The following is a 17,373-nucleotide window of genomic DNA, read 5'->3' on the forward strand; positions in this document are numbered from 1 at the left end:
TTTGTTTACGTGTACATACAAAATGACTTATAAAGTCGTGTGTTATATCGTCCCCTCTTTGCTCATATTGGTATATTTTACACACAAGGATACATTTTTGTATCATGGTATCAATCGTACTTTTTGTTAAAAAAGTGTCTAATGAAAAAAGTAAATAATTTTATGATTTCCAAATAACTTTATATTTATTAACCCCATAAAATCTCATGCGACCAATCGTAAACGTGTAAAACACGACAAACTCTGTTGCAAAAACAGTTGCAACTTTTGGTACTTTTTGAGTAGAGTTGGATTTTTTTTTGCACAAATACCGAATACAACACTGTATTTTTGGTGGATTTGTGCCGGATTTAAAATAAACCCAGCCATGAGAGGATTTAATGTTTTTATGGCAAATCTGGTCAGATTTGAAATAAATCCTCATGAAGTGGGTTAACCCGGCAAAAAGCTGTAGTTTAACCGTTCTATTATGGGCCCGTCTAAACATGGTTAAATATTGAGTTTTTAAAGAAATTCGGGGCTATATCTCTGAAACCAATGGGAATCTTCTTCTGACCTCTGAAGCAAATTTGTAGATAAGGACAATAATAAAATATTTGGAGAAATAATGAACTCGAAAAACTACATTTATTGCCTCAAATTTCAAAGTATATGCAAAAATGCCACAATTTTTATACATTTCGCGCCCTATTTTCAAAAACGTTAATTTTTTCTGAATATTTTCTTTTGGAAATATATTCCCTGGAATGTAATACACAACGCTTCAGAACATGTCTTTGTTGTAAAATGCATCTATCCCGTTGTTTTCAGTACATTTTTCAACGACGATTTAATAAAAATGTCAATAATATAGTGAAATCCGAGAATAAACTGTTGGTGTGAACTGTGTTTGAAATACGTGTTATAAGAGATATGATGCAAAATACCGCTGAAACAACATAAATGGTCTGTTTCTTTACTTTTGAAAATGGTAAAACCGGCCTGAAGTAAAGGAACGCTTATCGAGTAAAAAGACTCTTGCATGTAATGGGTACTTTACACGATATGTTTTTTACATATGAGTTGTCACTTTGCATATACATTTTGTATGGGAGAAGTGACAACTCATATGTAAAAAACATATCGTGTAAAGTACCCATAAAGGAACAGAGCTAAAGTAAGCATTTTGGAGTTTCAGAATGTTCTAAAGAATTTTTGAGAACTTTATTTGGAAGATTTTTGCAAAAGGTTACTTGGTTTAACTCCCAATAGTTAAGCCGGTACTGACCAGAACTTCGGCAATTATGTAAAATTTTCTATATTTTATAGATTTTGATGCCCTAGATGGAGTTTCTCTTATGTAGTTTTTTCAAAAGATAAGTTCTACTAGTTTAGGGCTAAATGTAAAAAAGTGTAGATTTAGACCGCTTTAGTTGAGGCCATAAAATCCGAACTGGATCTGATTGGCTGGTACGCCGACTTTGACATTTGTTCCAGCTTTTTTGACGTTTTTTCCATTTTTGCGTTCCCGAACTTTTTGAAAAAACTTTTGTGTGACAACAATTTTGCTCTCTTTCTCTCTTTTACGAGTTTTACTATTAAAAAGTTTTACTATTAAGCTTATGTTTTACAAGCTTAAATTTGTCGAGTAAAAAGTTTTTAAAGAGAGCGTCTTTCAGCGCCATTTTTGTTTAAAGAGAAGTGAACATTTTACAACTTTTTTGTGTACGGGAACGGGTTTTCGGGTAAAATGTGTAAAAGTTGTAAAAACTTTTTAGTTCGGAACAAAGCTTTTGTTGTAGCACTTCGCCGATGCATCTACCTTGTTAGTTGTGCCATGGGTGAGCTAATGCATCTACCTTGATAAATAAATAAATAATTGGTAATTCCATTTTAGTTTGTATTTCTAGTTATTTGGTAGTTGGTTGCTTGAAATACTTGATCGGGGATAGGTCTAATATCATTTAATATCGTTTTAAACGTCGTCGTGTTAACAGTATCACTTATTTATTATAAAAAGAGGTAAGAAATTATTGTGTATAATTTGAATTTTTAATATGAATAATATGAGCAACGGTTTTTGCAATTTTTTTTATTAAATTCATTCTTTTTACGTGTATTATTATTTTAAATAATTACGTTTTTATTGAAACGAATAAGTGAGGTACTGTTTGCCATAAAGTGTGTGTGAGGAGGGGTTTCAAATGAAGATAATTGCAAAAAAAAAAAGAAGTAATAGAGAAGAAAAATGTTAAAAATGTATGTGTACATTTCCAACTGGTTTCTTTTACATTCCTCTGTGCCATTTTGCTGTTATGCTGTTGTTGTGGAAATGTTGACGCTTCTTTCTTCGAAGGCATTGTTGTTGCTATTGTTGAGAGCAGATTTTGCTAGCTGCTGGATATTTCTGCTACAATTCCAAGTGGAGAAATTATTAACAGCAATTCTTCTCGTACAGAAAATTCCAATTAGATAGACAGTAACAGTTAGACGACTTATAACGTTTTTTTTCTGTTTTCTTTGTGTGTGTGTTTGTTTTTGGTTCGAAAACCAAATTTTCTTTCTTTGCATCCGTGCAAAATGGTCCATTAATGTTAACAAACAGATGCAGCATTTGTTGGCTACTTGGTATACTTGTTAGGATGACATACAATGGAGAAACCAAACTACGGATGCGAGTTTTTTTTTTTTTGCCAAATAGCATACCACCAACAGACGCGCGCTTAGAAATGAATAAAAAAACAAGTGGGCCGGCAAAATAAACAACAACAGACGTATTTTGTTGAAAGTTGAAATGAAAAACGTTATTCGTATCCATTACATACACCTGTTCCAATAATATAGTACATAGATATATTTATGTTTAACTTGGAAATGGGCGTGGTTGCGCAAAGTAAAGCTTCATTGTCAATGTCTTAAATTTCAAGACGAACGTAAAGAATGATGAAGAATTTACAAAACCACTTGGAGGGAAATCAGTCTGAATCATCAATAATATCACAACAATTCAATCTAAATATATACAGATGTAGCACCAGAAATGTTACACACATATGTATGTTGTATATGGTATATGCACCATCATTTGCGATAAAAAGTATTTAGTTCGATTTTATTAATCATCAGAAACGCCAATGTGCCTGCCCAATGCATTCTTTATATGGTTAAAATTTGAACAGTTGGTGGTTGTGGTGGTGGTTAACAAAAATTAGTCACTGCACAATTAAAACAAAGAAACATTTTCCGTTAAATTCAGAAGACTTGTTTTTTGTGGAAGGAAACAGTGAAGAAGGTATTGGGGGTGGTGACCGACGAATGCATGCCACTCCGGCTCTATTGCTTCGTTGTATGTATACATATAGCTGGCAATACAACACATGCAGTTGGTGTCCCCATCTAGCTAGCCAAGGTGGCAGGGTGGATGTACAACAACAGCAAAACGTATAAAAGGGTTTCTGTGCACATTTGCATAAAAATGTTTAAAAATTCAAATCATGAACATAAAATGTTTATTATACATATATGTTTTTTATTTTATTTCCTATATTTCTTGGCGTTGATGCATTTTTTACAGCGGATATTGAATGTATTTTTGTGGTTAGTAGCTTGCATTTAGTCATAATAGGGAGTGGAAGTAATAAATAATCTGGAAATTGTGTTTCCAGGAAATGGTCAAAATTTTTAATGACAGAAAATAATTTTCCAAAATATTGTAGCGGTGGTAGGGAATGTCTTAATAGAAAATGTATGCCTATATTGTTAATTTCACACATTGGCTTGTTTATTTATAATATGTTCTTAGTAAAGATTCCTAAAATAAAAGATTTTATTTATATGTATTTAAATATCTGTAATACGGCGTTTATATTATAGTTTTTTGCAGGGTTAACCTTCTTTATGAGGATTTATTTGAAGTATATACAATGTAAATGACATTTGAAACCCAGACCCACTGGGTTAACCTTGTTATATATAAACGGGCTATAAACCAACCTGAGATTTCATTTTCCATTGCACTGTCACTTATGGCCTCGTACCTTACCTCAAATAATCTAGAACTTCTTATAGGTAGATGACATTTTCTTATTCATCGCTATTTTTAGAAGTTCAATATGACTGCAGTTGCGGTTCTTAGATTGAATGAATCAATTGTATGTTTAATCAGTTAAAAAGGAAAACATGCCGATTAGATAAATAGTATTGAAAAGCTCTATACAAATAACAAAATGCAAACCTTTTCTTTCTTGCACATTTATGTAAACAGTAACTGTTTGGTTTTTTGTATGAAAACAAAATTAAGACAGAGTCTTTTGATTGTTTACTACGCCATATTGCGAGGTAATATCGACAAACATTTTTTATTGATTTAAATAATTTTAATGTAATTAAAATTGACGAAATTTTATAAGATAATATTTTATACTTTCACTGAGGTGATGTTTCCATAGAGATTGTTGAGAGTGTTCTCGAGTATTAAACTAAAATTGGCGAAGATTTATTAAAAAACACAATTTTTAAGAAATTTAAATTGTTTCCATAGATTGTTTAGTAATTATGAATTAAAAGTCCAAATAAAAGTTAACAGCACTATTTCTACTGGTAGAACTTTTTGACTACTGTTTTTGGTCGCTATCTAGCCGAAAAACGTCGTTAATTACTGAAATGGTCTATAAGTATTTAAATTGTACGCGTTTTTGTCGGTAACTTAATAAAAAGAGTAGTAGAATAGCACTACAGGTCAGGTATACAAATAATATTCGCATCAATTGTATTGATTATTGTAATCCTTTTATTTTGTTATTTTTAAACCTGTCCGTGTGCTCGATAATTTGTAATATTTAGGTATGACCTTGTTCTTGAAAATTTTTTACTAAATGTTGCTGAAATACATTTTTTGGCAACTTTTTCATTATACAGTTGTTTTCGCTTACCTGCACTTTGAAAAATTCTAGAACATTTTGTGCACGTAAGCCAAAAATGCAGTTATTTTGAATAAATTTAATATAAACTAGCAAATTTGTTCTACGCAAGAAAAATTTAAATGTGCAGCTAAATCCAAAACTGTCAACTTTAGAAACATTTGTAGTAATTATTACAAAATAACGAGCGCACGGACATTTGTAATAATTATTACTAATTATAGAGTACACGGACAGGCATATTATCACGTAAAAAGACTCAGCTAATATGTCTTCTTACGTGATAATATGCCAGTCCGTGTACTCTATAATTAGTAATAATTATTACAAATGTTTCGAGTTCTGACAGTTGTATAAAGGAAAAGTTACTGAAAAAAGTGTTTCAGCAACATTTAGTAAGTACGAGGATAATCCGAATTATTAAATAATAGTTAAATAATAGGTGTGTCTTTTTTCTTACTAGATGTAGTTGAAACATTTTTTTCAGCAACTTTTTCTTTATACATCTGTCAAAATCTGCAACATTAGTAATAATTATTACTAATTATCACGTAAAAAGACACAGCTAATGTAAGTGTTTATAAAAGTGTTTCTGCAACATTTAGTAAAAATCCTATTATTACAAATTTTTATTGAATATTGTTTTTTACTCAAATTGTTTATTATATTTGAAATGACGCCAAACATTACTGAGGAAATATGTTCAGTAAAAATTTGTTTAGTAAATTTAGTAAGCACAGGAACAAAACTAATGTAAAAATTGTAGTCTGTTTTTCTATTCTCAACTATTGGAAGTTTTATTTTTTATCGATTGCATTGGCAAATTTTACAAATTAGCTTCACAATAGCATTAAAATAAATCATCTTTTTCTAACTTAATACATGTTACCTTTACATGCAAATATTCATTGACATTCTAGTAGGTGAAAGGTTTTATTTTATTCTATTGTTTTAATTTCAAACAATGGCTTATCGTGGCAATGTGAAATAAACCATGAGAGTCATGATACGACCAAATTAGTAAATGAAAATGTCTTTGAATAAGATTTTAGTCACTTAGGAATGTATAATTTTACAAAGTCCCTTATCTGCTGCTAAAGACATGACCAATGAATGAAATAAATGTATCCTCCTTCTACCTTGACTTTAAAATTTTATTTCTGTCAAAAATATTGTGAGCTGGCAAAAACCACAATAGTTTCCATCTAATGTTATTTTTAAAACATTTGTTCAGATGTGTGACTAATAAATAACATGAAGAACTGCTTTGTTGCTGAAAGAAACCGTTTTTGTTAGTCATTCTTACATATATGTAAGATCTGAACCTACAAGAATCTACAAATTTTTACCACGATATGGAAAAATAGTAGAACAGACCAAAAGATTGTACAAGTTTTTTTTTATTCTTGTATATTTAGAAATATATTTTTTGCTTTGAATTATAAAACTTGGATCATTGTTATTTTTTTTACAAAATAACATATTTAATGCTACATATAAAAAGAGCAAGCAACTCTTATTTTTTAATAACAGAGCATTTTCATGTTGGTATTTAAGATGTATTGGGCGTATATGGTCATAACATCAACCCCATTCTGTATGTGTTCCCTTGACATTGATGTTGGTGGTGTTTTATCGGCCGGCTATGTTGTTGCAACATTCAATACAAGTATACATATATACTATATAATAACAGAGGCTCGTTGTTGTGTCTACGTATATATTGTATGTACATAAAGAGCTGTACATAGGACAATGGTTTTGTTTTGCCGGCAAATATTATGAATGCATAAGGCAAGGTAATACTTTCCATTTTTATGACGTTCTTCATTTATTATGCTAAGGACGTAATTTGTTGAGTATCCGTTTGAATATTTGCAATCAACGTCCATTGTCAGTTAAAAAAAAAAACTGAAAATAGCTTCTCTTATACATTTAGTCATTGTGAATTCACGAGTTGCGTATATTTTGAAAATAATTCTAAATGAATTTTTATACATATATCCCAATTTTGTTTACATGGTTGAGGGAGTGGATTCTTATGTAGCAGTATGTGTGTGGCATATTTCCGGTATACATACACTCACTTTTATTACATCCCCTCTTTGGTTAGCAGTTCAATAGAATAACCCCCAATTCCTGAATAAATTGCTCTGTTGTAGGATTTCAAAACATAAGAAAAGGAAACAAAAAAAACATTGGTCTTTCAGAAGTTATGTTGTTCTACATGCCAGCTATGAATCATATGTTGATGAGGGTTCCATATACCATCCACAACATATGATTCGCCTGTATTTCGTTTTGTCATAACCGAAATGCATGTTGGTTGTTGGCGGGGGCAGGGACTACATGGGCCAGTCAGTTCACATACATGTGTGCTTTTATGTAGTTGTATATAATATAAAGTACTTTTGTGGTAGACAGTGTAAAAATATATATAAAGACGATAAGATGATTAAGAAAGTATGAAACATCGGAGTTTTTATTTTGTTGTTTTCTTTTTGCGCATTCTTCGCCTCTTATTGTTGTCCCCCTAGTGATGTTTTTTTATTTACCATTACTTTCTTCTTTGTTTTGTGTGGCTGGGTTGTTCATTCGTTGGTTGACTTCATTCTTCGCTCATTCGCCGGTTAGCTGTTGTTGTTTTATTTAGATTTTTTCAACTGTGGATTTTGGATACATAAAATCCCACATAAAATATTCTCAACAATACCGCCCGCAATACAATACTGACTCGACATCAAACAACAAAAATAATTTTTGACAAGAGAATTTTCAAGTTTGTAAAGTAAAAATAATTAAAGTTTAGTGTAAGTGCTTTTGCAATAAAAAAAAATATTTTTATTTTTATTTATAAAATAATTGAAACAATAAACCAAACACAACAACATTAAACTGACAATATACAAAAAAATAAATTAAACATTTCCCTAGCCCAGGAGGAGGCATTGTGACTCACAAGAGAGCCCATGTGCTCTAAGTGAGCGTAAATTTGTTATCGCTCACAGCCTGTGTAGATGCTAACACGTTGTGAACAACAACAAATTTACGCTCATTGAGAGCACAAGAGAGACCCAAAAATGTTCTCTGCCTCACTCTGCCCTAGCCATTATTGCAATTTTTAACAAATCTTTAAAAAAATATATAGAATTTCGCGTCAACAAATATGTATTTGATGACAATCCTTTCCACAAAATGGATTGAATCATTTCTTTGTGTGTTGTGTTTAATCTTTTGATAGACGTGGGCGCGGCAAAAATGAAGTGCTACTAAAGAAAAGGGAAAAGCCAAGAGTGTGTCTGCTTTGAATGGTTAAAACACAAGAAGAAAGAATTGCAACCTTTTTCTTCACAATAATTCGTTAAATTGTTTGCATATTGGTGGCACTTTCCTATTCTCTTTATTTTTAGCGCAGCATACGTAATTTGAATAATTTATGTTATATTTAGAAACATTTGTAGTTTGAGAGTTACAGCTGAATTTCGAATTGTTGCATTTCTAATTTGATTTTAATTAGTAATTTTTCATTTTAATTCGTTTGATTGTAAACAATTTTATTATTATTATTATTATTATTATTATTATTTTGAAACGCGAGTTTATTAATTTTAAATTTGAACAATTCCATTTCAATTCAATGAATCTAATTGTGGGTGCAGTGTAACGATATAGTCTAATCAGAATTTACACATTCCAATTAATTTAGAAAAAACTGTCATTTAGATTTTGCTCACGTATGCTGCGCAAACCTTTAACAGAGCAATATTGAACATCAATTAAATACCGAAAAAGTACAAATAGACATAATGACTGATCTAGGCAAATGTTCTCTTTTTAAAGATTCACCCTTTTAATTAAATACAACTGTTTGTAACATTGTCACTCGTCGTCATTTAAAGTGAAAATCTAAACGTGTAAATATGTCATGTTTATTAAAATGAATGTGTTTATTTTTTGTTTTGCAAATATCGAATGAGGCGGTAGATGCATTTGAACCACTACAACTATAAATAATGGTTACGACCGTCATGGACATGATTTTAGATACTTCGAATATTTGTGTTTAATTGTCTTCTGTTTAAATATTTCTTTTCAGTTATAAAAAATGGCTGCACCTGCTCTTAAAGATCTTCCAAAAGTTGCTGAAAACCTCAAAAGCCAGCTAGAAAGCTTCGATACTGAAAAATTGAAGAATGCCAATACTCAGGAAAAAATCATTTTACCTACAGCCGAAGGTAATGGCACACTAATCAAAACGGACAAATACAATTGGTCGTTAATATGTATATATTTTGTATCGCCTTTCAGATGTTGCCGCTGAAAAGACTCAAAAGTCTTTGTTTGCTGGTATTGAATCCTTTAATCCATCCCAACTGAAACATACTGAAACACAAGAGAAAAATCCATTGCCAGACAAAGAAGGTAAGAATGCTAACTTTAAAAATATGTATAGGAAAGCTTTTGTGTCTGGAAAATATTTTTAACCCCATGTAGGGTATATATGGATATATCTATGAACAACAAATGCTCTTGACCTCAAAAATAATTGTTATTGTCGTTAGCGAAAATATTGAACGAAAATAATCGACATAAAATGTAAACGCGACTGGACATGTTTGTCGCGGAACGTCAATACTGTCGACGAGAGTCGCCGACATAGTCTGCAATGACTAATTATTAATATTGACTGAGGAGATATTACCATATTAAGTGTTGGCTGGTAAATATCTCGTTATAAATAAATGCCAAATATGGCAAGAAACACCAGAGCCAGTAGTCGCTGGTAAAGCAAACAACACTTTACAAATGTAGTTGTTATTTTTTGTTTTCATTGAAATTGCCATAAGCGAGTAGTGGTTATTCCTTTATTGGGGATTTGTACTATTCCATTAGACATGTTGTTTGTTATCATTAGATTTCAATTTTTAATGGTTTATTTCAATCTGTAATTTTGGAAACATTTCTAACATGTTGCACTTGTTTTTGTTTTGTTTTTCTTTCTTTCTAGCCATCGAAAAGGAAAAGGAGAAAAATGATTTCATTGCTGGCATTGAGAATTTCGATTCCAAAAAGCTGAAACATACCGAGACATGTGAGAAGAATCCCTTGCCAACCAAGGAGATCATTGAGGAAGAAAAGAGAGGTTAAAGTCATCAACGTCGTCTTATCAACCATTCATCATATCTGCGCATGCGTAAATGATGATTGCTGTAGCGCAGGTGCTGCAGCAAAACTCAACGGCCGTACCAGTAGCACTTTACCACTCTTATTGCAGAACTGGATGACGTATTTTTTACTCATTCCTAATATCTAATATTACTGAAAGACATACTTTACTTTGTAAAAGCATTTATAATTTGCGTACATTCACATATTTATATATCGAAAACAAATAACATTTTCATACAAAATTTTATAAAAAATCAACCCACGTCTTTTCCTCACTTTGTCCACATCTATTGGTTTATTTCGTTCGCCAACCATTCGCATAATTTCACAAAAACGCTTGTAACTTATGCGTGTGTGTGTGTGTGGAGATTGGCTATAAATCGCCAAAGATCATTATTTGCAATGCGTACGTGACTTCAATTTCAATTCAGGTGAATCATAATACATTGACACCTTCATACCATTCATGGACATCAAAAACCGATATGGATGCTAAAGCATTGTAACTGCATGTATATATATACGTAGTAAAATTCTAAACTAAACAACTAAAAAATGTACTTCCCATGGTAATTCGGACCTTTCATCAAAAACCAAAAAGAAACAAGTAAAACGCGTCATATGTGCCCGTTGAGATTTTTTTTAAATAAAGTTTGTAATTTTCTGATACAACCATGATTTTTCAGGATTTTTACATCGTTACATCATGTACATTAGAACAAAAAAATCCCACGCCAGTACCATATGGGGAATATTGTCCTCATAACGAAAACGAGTTTTTTATGGACGGACTAGGTTTTACTCTTCTTTTAAAATACCCTAAAGGATGTTAGCCCCAAGAAATTCGAAACGAGTTTTTTATGGACCGACCAGGGTTTTCTCTTCTTTTTAAATACCCTAAAGGATGTTAGCCCAAAGAAATTCGCAACAAATGGGAGTAAATGGGGTGAACAAAATGCTTGAGGCGTGAAGTAAGAGGTGAAGTGTGTCTAGCTGACTTCCGTATCGTCAATTGTTTTGTGGTGCTTAAGCTTCCTCAAAATATTCCAGTTGCACACTCATACATTGTTCCTCGAAAATGCATTTTACCTGCGTTAAAAATGCATATTTTTTGACGTTTTGAAACACGTATCTCGCTCTTGATAAGTACAACGGCTTTAAGAAAAATAATACTTCACAGATTTTCAGTCATTTGTAAAGCAACTGACGATACGGAAATCAGCCTCTCAGAACATATCCGGTTATTTTAATTTTTTGAACAAACGTTTCTATGAATGCATTCCTTTAAGTTAAAATAAACACCTTATTATTGGGATTTGCGAAAATTATGTTTTAGGACTTATGCAGAATGGACAGATGATAGTCCCCATAGCCCGCCCGATTCAGTGTATTTTGAAGGTTTTAGTCACTTCCAATTAAATTGAATAAACAGCCTCAATGTTCACTTCTGGGAGATTTCTCACTTTCTCGCCCTATTATAAATGGACAGGAAGGAGCAAAAAACGGATATTATCACGGTGCATATTTTAATTTAAAAATGTAAAGTTTTCGTTCTTAATTTGACTTCTAACTTGTCATTTTTAATAGGGTGATATAGTGAAAGTGAGAAATCTTCCACAAGTGAACATTTATAATTGAGCTGGGGGGTTACTCTGTATTGCGATGCGAAAGTTAAATGCGTTAAGAGTACAATTTGGTACTCTGTATCACAAACGCAAACGCTTTCGCAAAATAAACTGAAAATATGGCAACGCTGGCTGCACAATGTAAAAAAGAACGAAGAATGAGAAAAAGAAATGTCGAAAAATAGTAAATAAAAACATTTTAAAAAAATTTCGGTACGTGCGTTTTTAAAACTTGCTATTCGTTTATAACAAACAAATATTTATGGATTCGGTGGCGGAACGGAGAAAAAAATTTTTCGTCTCAATAAAGATGCGGTTATGTACATTTAGACAACTAATGTATACTAATGTATTGCAAATTGTTCGTTTGTAGCAACAAATTATGTAAAAGCTTTACGATTTCTTGTGCAAATCTCTTGCTATTGGTCCTCAAAACAATATTCCATTTAACTATACAAAGTGTTTTTACGATTTATAAAAACTACAGTGAAAAATAAGCATTGACTACTACTTTGGGTGACAAATAAAGAATTTGGAACAAGTGTCGTTTAGAAGCAACTCTCGGATGGGTCTGAAATTTTTACCATAGCTAGCCCTTGGTACCCTGATTATAACGATATTTAATTTTCCAGAGCTTAGTCTATACTTCCCGAGATATGGGTCTTAACATTTTTACTTGTATCACCATTATTACAAAAACCTATGAAATATGAGACTCGACGAAGAGTATTTTCCAATGCCGCAAATAATTACTAATTGTAATTTGATTTTTTAATAATAATTTATTAATTTTTTAATAATAATTCAACAACAGAGATTCAACAACATTTCCCTAAAAGAATAAACAATTCTGATATAAATACAATCATTTAATTATGCTAACTTACATGATTCGTTTCCTTTGCGTTTGATATTTTGTTAACGCAAGATATTTGCGCTTATCGCACGAGTTTGACATACGCTTTCGTATTACAGAGTGCGGTGATACCAGATTTGCGAAAATTAGATGCGAAAGGAGATGCGAAAACGCATTAGAGAGTACCAATTACTGGATTCGGTACAATTTTTCTTACGCATCGCGATACAGAGTAACCCCCAGAAAACCTTAGAAACTACCTGTATCTCAAAAAGTCAAAAATGGCGTATGGAACACTTAAGCATGACACCGACGATATAGCACCCCCTCAAATCGATGCTGACATTTTGAAGTTTTGAAATCGGGGTTTTTTGAATTTTTCTTATAATTGGAGGGCGCAACCTGATAATGACCTAAACTATTTATTATATTGTAGAACTCGTGATTACCCGTAGTTTAATGTACATCTCATGGGTGTGCTCCGTACAGCTCCCTAGTAATAGGAGTCTAAAGTAGAATTTTTGGTGCGTAAATTTTCTTTAAAAGCCTATTTTTTGGCTTCAAAATTTACAACTGTGACTCAGGTACCCTTGAACCCCGCGTGATTTTAGTTTTTTCCGCGCCGGATTTAATGAGCCCTACCGCGATCGAATCCATCCACTAAAACCGCTGATATAGATACCCTGAAAATAAGCAAAATTTTATTTTGACTAATCCGCATACTAAACCGCGATTTCCCTTAAAATTTTTTACATAAATGGAATCCTTTATACGCGATTATAATATTTGTCAAAAAGGTGTGTCATAAATTGCAGAGATTCAGGTAGCACATCCTCGGTTCTTGACGAATCTGTATAAAATTTGTCTTATTGACGTATTTTTAAAAGGGGGTCACTGAAATCGGATGCGCCTTATAATCATATGAACATCGCGTTATTTTTATCCACATGGAGCATTTTGGTGTAGTAAGATGCAACTGATGGCACACTTTGGTCGCTGAATGAAACATGGAAAAATGCAAACATATTGACAGAGATGCACTTGCTCTATGCGAAAAGCATGCGCCTCAACTGATTTTAACTATTTCGCGCGTTATACGGTTTTTAACTTTTATGTTTTGTCTTTGATTGTAATATCACTATCACTCTTTATTTCCTAATTCTATTGCTTATCACTCTAAGCAAATATACTTTCACGATGACAAACCATTTTCCTTGAAGAAGTTTTAGCAAAATACTTCAGGTTTTGTATGGAAATTTAGCGAAATAGTAGAATAACTCCTAAAAATGTTTCTCCAATTTTTCGTATTAAACCAAAAAATATATTCTTGAAATAATGTTCCAACAATAAACTTTTGTCTTTTGTTGTAGCTGCAATATGCAATTTAAAATCCTAATCTATAAAATTTTGGTCTCACATTTTTCTGGACATTGTCTAGATTCTGTACGTATTTTTAATTTATTTTTTTAGAGATTTTTATGGACTCTGAGCTAGAATGAATGAAATTTACTCCAAGATTCCTTCATTATTTTTTGATTTTCCGCGAAAATGAAAATAAATTTTGCAAATATTTAGGCGTCTACGGATAGATATTAAATGTTGTTACCGATTTATATATACATTTTGGTATTACAACACAAAGGGAATTTTTAAACATTTTTTCTTTATAAGGGAATAAAACCCCCCCATAACTTTTGGGCGCAGCATCCAATTTTGTGAACGCGAACAGATTTGAAACCACGATATTTTTCTTAACCCATGTACCAAAAATCGTGAATGTGCTTGTAAAAAAATTTTAATTTTTTTTTCGATGGAATTGCAAAGGAAATTTGAAATTTACCATATGTATAATGTTTATTCAATATAAATGATATTCACATTAATACACTTAAAAATGATATATATGATCCTTTGCAAAGGAAATTCGAAACTATAAACAAAATTAGCAATTTTAAGTACCAAGAAAACTGATAACAATAAATCATCGAGTGGAAAGTAAAGGATTAATATTTTGTAGTTAGTTATTTAATCGGATATATAATATGACTAAAACTAATCAATTTGAATCGTACATGGGTATTGTTGTATAAACCGGCACAGATTTAAAATTTCAAGACGATGGAGATATTCTGCAATGTAATTCGTATAAATACGCAATACATGACTTGGATCGTGTTACACGTAAAGAATAACAATACGGAGGGGGAATGTATTTATAAGATGTAATCGGCACTTATTGTTCGTCTTTATCTTTAGCACCATGTTTCAAAATTCTGGTAAATTCGATATAATCAAACAAACCGCCCTTAATTGGAGCTTCACGATACATTTCGTCAACCTGAAAAGTAACAAACATATTTATTATTAAACATTGCTTTATGTATTTAATAGAAAACCATATCGTACATCTTCATCTGTAAAGCGATCTCCCATAGTAGTGAGAAGTTCACGCAGCCGATCTTCGGGAATTACACCGGAATTTTCTTCATCGAAACAACCGAAAGCATTTTTTATCACGTCTTCTGGATCAGTACCCTGCAACCGTTCTCCAAACAAGGTCAAGAACATTGTGAAATTAATGGGACCGGGTGCTTCGTTCATCATAGCTTCGAGGTATTCATCTGTGGGATTTTTTCCCAAAGATGCCAACATATCGTGCAAATCTTCCTTTTCAACAAAGCCATCGCGATTTTGGTCAATCATGTTAAAGGCTTCCTTGAATTCGGCAATCTGTGCTTGGTCAAACATAGCAAAGACATTAGAAGTGGCACGTTGGGCACGCTTCTTGGTTGTGGCACGGCGACCGGCTGTTTTTCGAGAAGACATGTTTGCTCTGAAAAGAAACCAAAACAATAAACATATTTAAATCGATTGGAAAAGGATGTAAAATAAAGGGTAATAATTTTGATCGAATTCTTGCATGCATTATAATTACACTTGAATCTATAAAAACCCAGTTCAACATACAGTGCTGGAGGTCATATAACTTATTAATCTAGTATAGTACAGATTTATCTTAGTGCTTGATTGCAGCTGTGCAGCTGTATGCGTGTAATTGTATACTCATGTATATCAAAAACGACGAATGCAAGCTATTGCGCTCAGTTAATATCACCCAAAAAACCATATAAAGTCAATTTACCAAAAATAGTAGTAAACAATTTTCGGAAAATAAAAAAACATTATCAGCAATTTGTGTCAACAAAAAAAACTTGAGCGGCACACACAAGCACTCCCCAAATGATCGCGGCGAGCGAACATATTACAAATACATTCAGTTTTAGCCCAGTGACTCATAACTTCAATTCACTAGTGTTATTTTTTTCATTGTCTTGTCTTCGGCAATGAATATTTCCTTTGCTTGAGATATGCGCTGTCTTTTTTTGTATTCGCAAAAGATGTTCAATAATGTGTACTTTCATGACAGTGTATTTTACAATCCGATGATTTAACCAATATCGATAATATTTCGTACCCTTGTAAATTTGGATTTAATGAAGATATCAGGGAAATATTGTACTGAGATCATCTTTTAATAGCCACTCTAAGAAGAAATCTTCTTTGTTTCTATTTACAATTTGTTTATTTAAATGAATCATTTTTCAATCAATAAACAACAAATGTTCGATTACACATCACCAAAAACCGAAGAACTTCTTATCTTGTATGACTTGTTAACCAAAAAAGAAAGCAAATCATTACGTTGTGCTGAATTTCAATTTACATACTTGCTACTGTTTTTTTTAATCAGCTAAAAAAGAAAACAACGTTCTGAATATTAACTTACTGTGGTAGGATTTGTCCAAAGCAAGTTTTTCTTTACGTTTTGCTTTGTGTCCAATAAAACTAATTTCTTAATTTCTGTTCGGCGAATTTTCCCAATATTTTTGTCGCGTAAATTCAATGTGAACAGATGTGATGTATAGAAATAAATAAAATAAATGCACGATTGAACTTAATATTCCATTTTGCCCATTATTTTTTTTCTCTTCCTCTTTTTCTCTCTTCTTTTATTCTCTCCCACATTTTTTTATTCTCACTCTCCCACCGATTCCGACACTCCCAACAACTAGGGAGAAGTAAATCGACTTTTGATTAATTGATTTTTAGTTTTAAATTAGGGATAGGTAAGTCAACTTTCGATTAATCGACTTTTTGCAGTCAATAGGTCTGTACGATAACTTCGCAAGTAAAAAGTACTTGCAAGTACTCAGCGAGTTCTCAGTAACTTCTCTCCACTTATTTTACTCTCTCGAAGCTAAAAATTTGCAGAATATTATCGAACAACAATTTGCAAAAACTTGCAAGAAGTCAGCTGATTTGACAAACAAGAGTTTGCTCCCGTACTTTTTAATAGTAAAACTCGCAAAAGAGAGAAAGAGAGAAAAATTGTCATCACACAAAAGTTTTTTCAAAAAGTTCGGGAACGCAAAAATGGAAAAAACGTCAAAAAAGCTGGAACAAATGTCAAAGTCGGCGTAACAGCCAATCAGACGCCGGCATCCATGTTACTATTTTTTACACGCTCAAATTTGTCGAGTAAAAAGTTTTTAAAGAATGCGTCATTTTTGTTTAAGGAGAAGTGAACAATTTACAACTTTTTTGTGTACGGGAACGTGTTTTCGGGTAAAATGTGTAAAAGTCGTGAAAATTGTAAAAACTTTTTAGTTCTGGAACAAAGCTAAGAAGTTTGGCGGATAAGATTTAATTTAACAATCGAAAATTGTTTACGAAAATTGTTTGATTATCCATTGCTACAAAAATAATTGTCTTTCCATATCATAAATTAACGGCTGGCCGTCCATATAGCGTTCCTCCCACTCCA

General features: G+C 32.1%; 2 protein-coding genes across 6 annotated transcripts; one reads left to right on the forward strand and one right to left on the reverse strand.

Annotated features, from left to right (window-relative positions):
• The first annotated feature begins 1,878 nt into the window (after nucleotides 1–1,878).
• cib (thymosin beta cib) lies at nucleotides 1,879–10,325 on the forward strand. Of its 3 annotated transcripts, none has more exons than XM_073978910.1 (4): nucleotides 1,879–2,001; nucleotides 8,995–9,133; nucleotides 9,207–9,320; nucleotides 9,907–10,325. In XM_073978910.1, the coding sequence occupies exons 2-4, from the start codon at nucleotides 9,004–9,006 to the stop codon at nucleotides 10,044–10,046; spliced, it is 384 nt and encodes a 127-aa protein (XP_073835011.1). In that variant the 5' UTR covers nucleotides 1,879–2,001; nucleotides 8,995–9,003; the 3' UTR covers nucleotides 10,047–10,325. The 3 variants fall into 3 exon arrangements, with proteins under 3 accessions (XP_073835011.1, XP_073835013.1, XP_073835014.1); XM_073978912.1 differs by lacking the exon at nucleotides 1,879–2,001 and adding an exon at nucleotides 7,497–7,708; XM_073978913.1 differs by lacking the exon at nucleotides 1,879–2,001 and adding an exon at nucleotides 7,497–7,686.
• A 4,058-nt stretch (nucleotides 10,326–14,383) lies between these two features.
• Nucleotides 14,384–16,629, reverse strand: sqh (Myosin regulatory light chain sqh). Of its 3 annotated transcripts, XM_073978907.1 has the most exons (4): nucleotides 16,372–16,566; nucleotides 16,277–16,299; nucleotides 14,955–15,381; nucleotides 14,384–14,886 (listed from the first exon to the last, which is right to left on the reverse strand). In XM_073978907.1, exons 3-4 carry the CDS (start codon nucleotides 15,372–15,374, stop codon nucleotides 14,782–14,784), a joined length of 525 nt encoding a protein of 174 aa, XP_073835008.1. In that variant the 5' UTR covers nucleotides 15,375–15,381; nucleotides 16,277–16,299; nucleotides 16,372–16,566; the 3' UTR covers nucleotides 14,384–14,781. The 3 variants fall into 3 exon arrangements, with proteins under 3 accessions (XP_073835008.1, XP_073835007.1, XP_073835009.1); XM_073978906.1 differs by lacking the exon at nucleotides 16,277–16,299 and having other exon boundaries at nucleotides 16,336–16,629; XM_073978908.1 differs by lacking the exons at nucleotides 16,277–16,299; nucleotides 16,372–16,566 and adding an exon at nucleotides 15,691–15,846.
• Between the last annotated feature and the right edge of the window lie 744 nt (nucleotides 16,630–17,373).

The sequence above is a fragment of the Musca autumnalis genome, unplaced genomic scaffold (assembly GCF_047663935.1).
Source record: "Musca autumnalis isolate F117 unplaced genomic scaffold, ASM4766393v1 scaffold_3, whole genome shotgun sequence".
NCBI classification, from domain to species: Eukaryota; Metazoa; Arthropoda; class Insecta; order Diptera; family Muscidae; genus Musca; species Musca autumnalis.

Coding starts and splice junctions, on each gene's coding strand:
- cib (XM_073978910.1), top strand. CDS start 9,004: ATGGCTGCACCTGCTCTTAAAGATCTTCCAAAAGTTGCTGAAAACCTC. Junction 9,134..9,206: donor CATTTTACCTACAGCCGAAG/GTAATGGCACAC, acceptor ATCGCCTTTCAG/ATGTTGCCGCTGAAAAGACT. Junction 9,321..9,906: donor TCCATTGCCAGACAAAGAAG/GTAAGAATGCTA, acceptor CTTTCTTTCTAG/CCATCGAAAAGGAAAAGGAG.
- sqh (XM_073978906.1), bottom strand. CDS start 15,374: ATGTCTTCTCGAAAAACAGCCGGTCGCCGTGCCACAACCAAGAAGCGT. Junction 14,887..14,954: donor ATCGCTTTACAGATGAAGAT/GTACGATATGGT, acceptor GTTACTTTTCAG/GTTGACGAAATGTATCGTGA.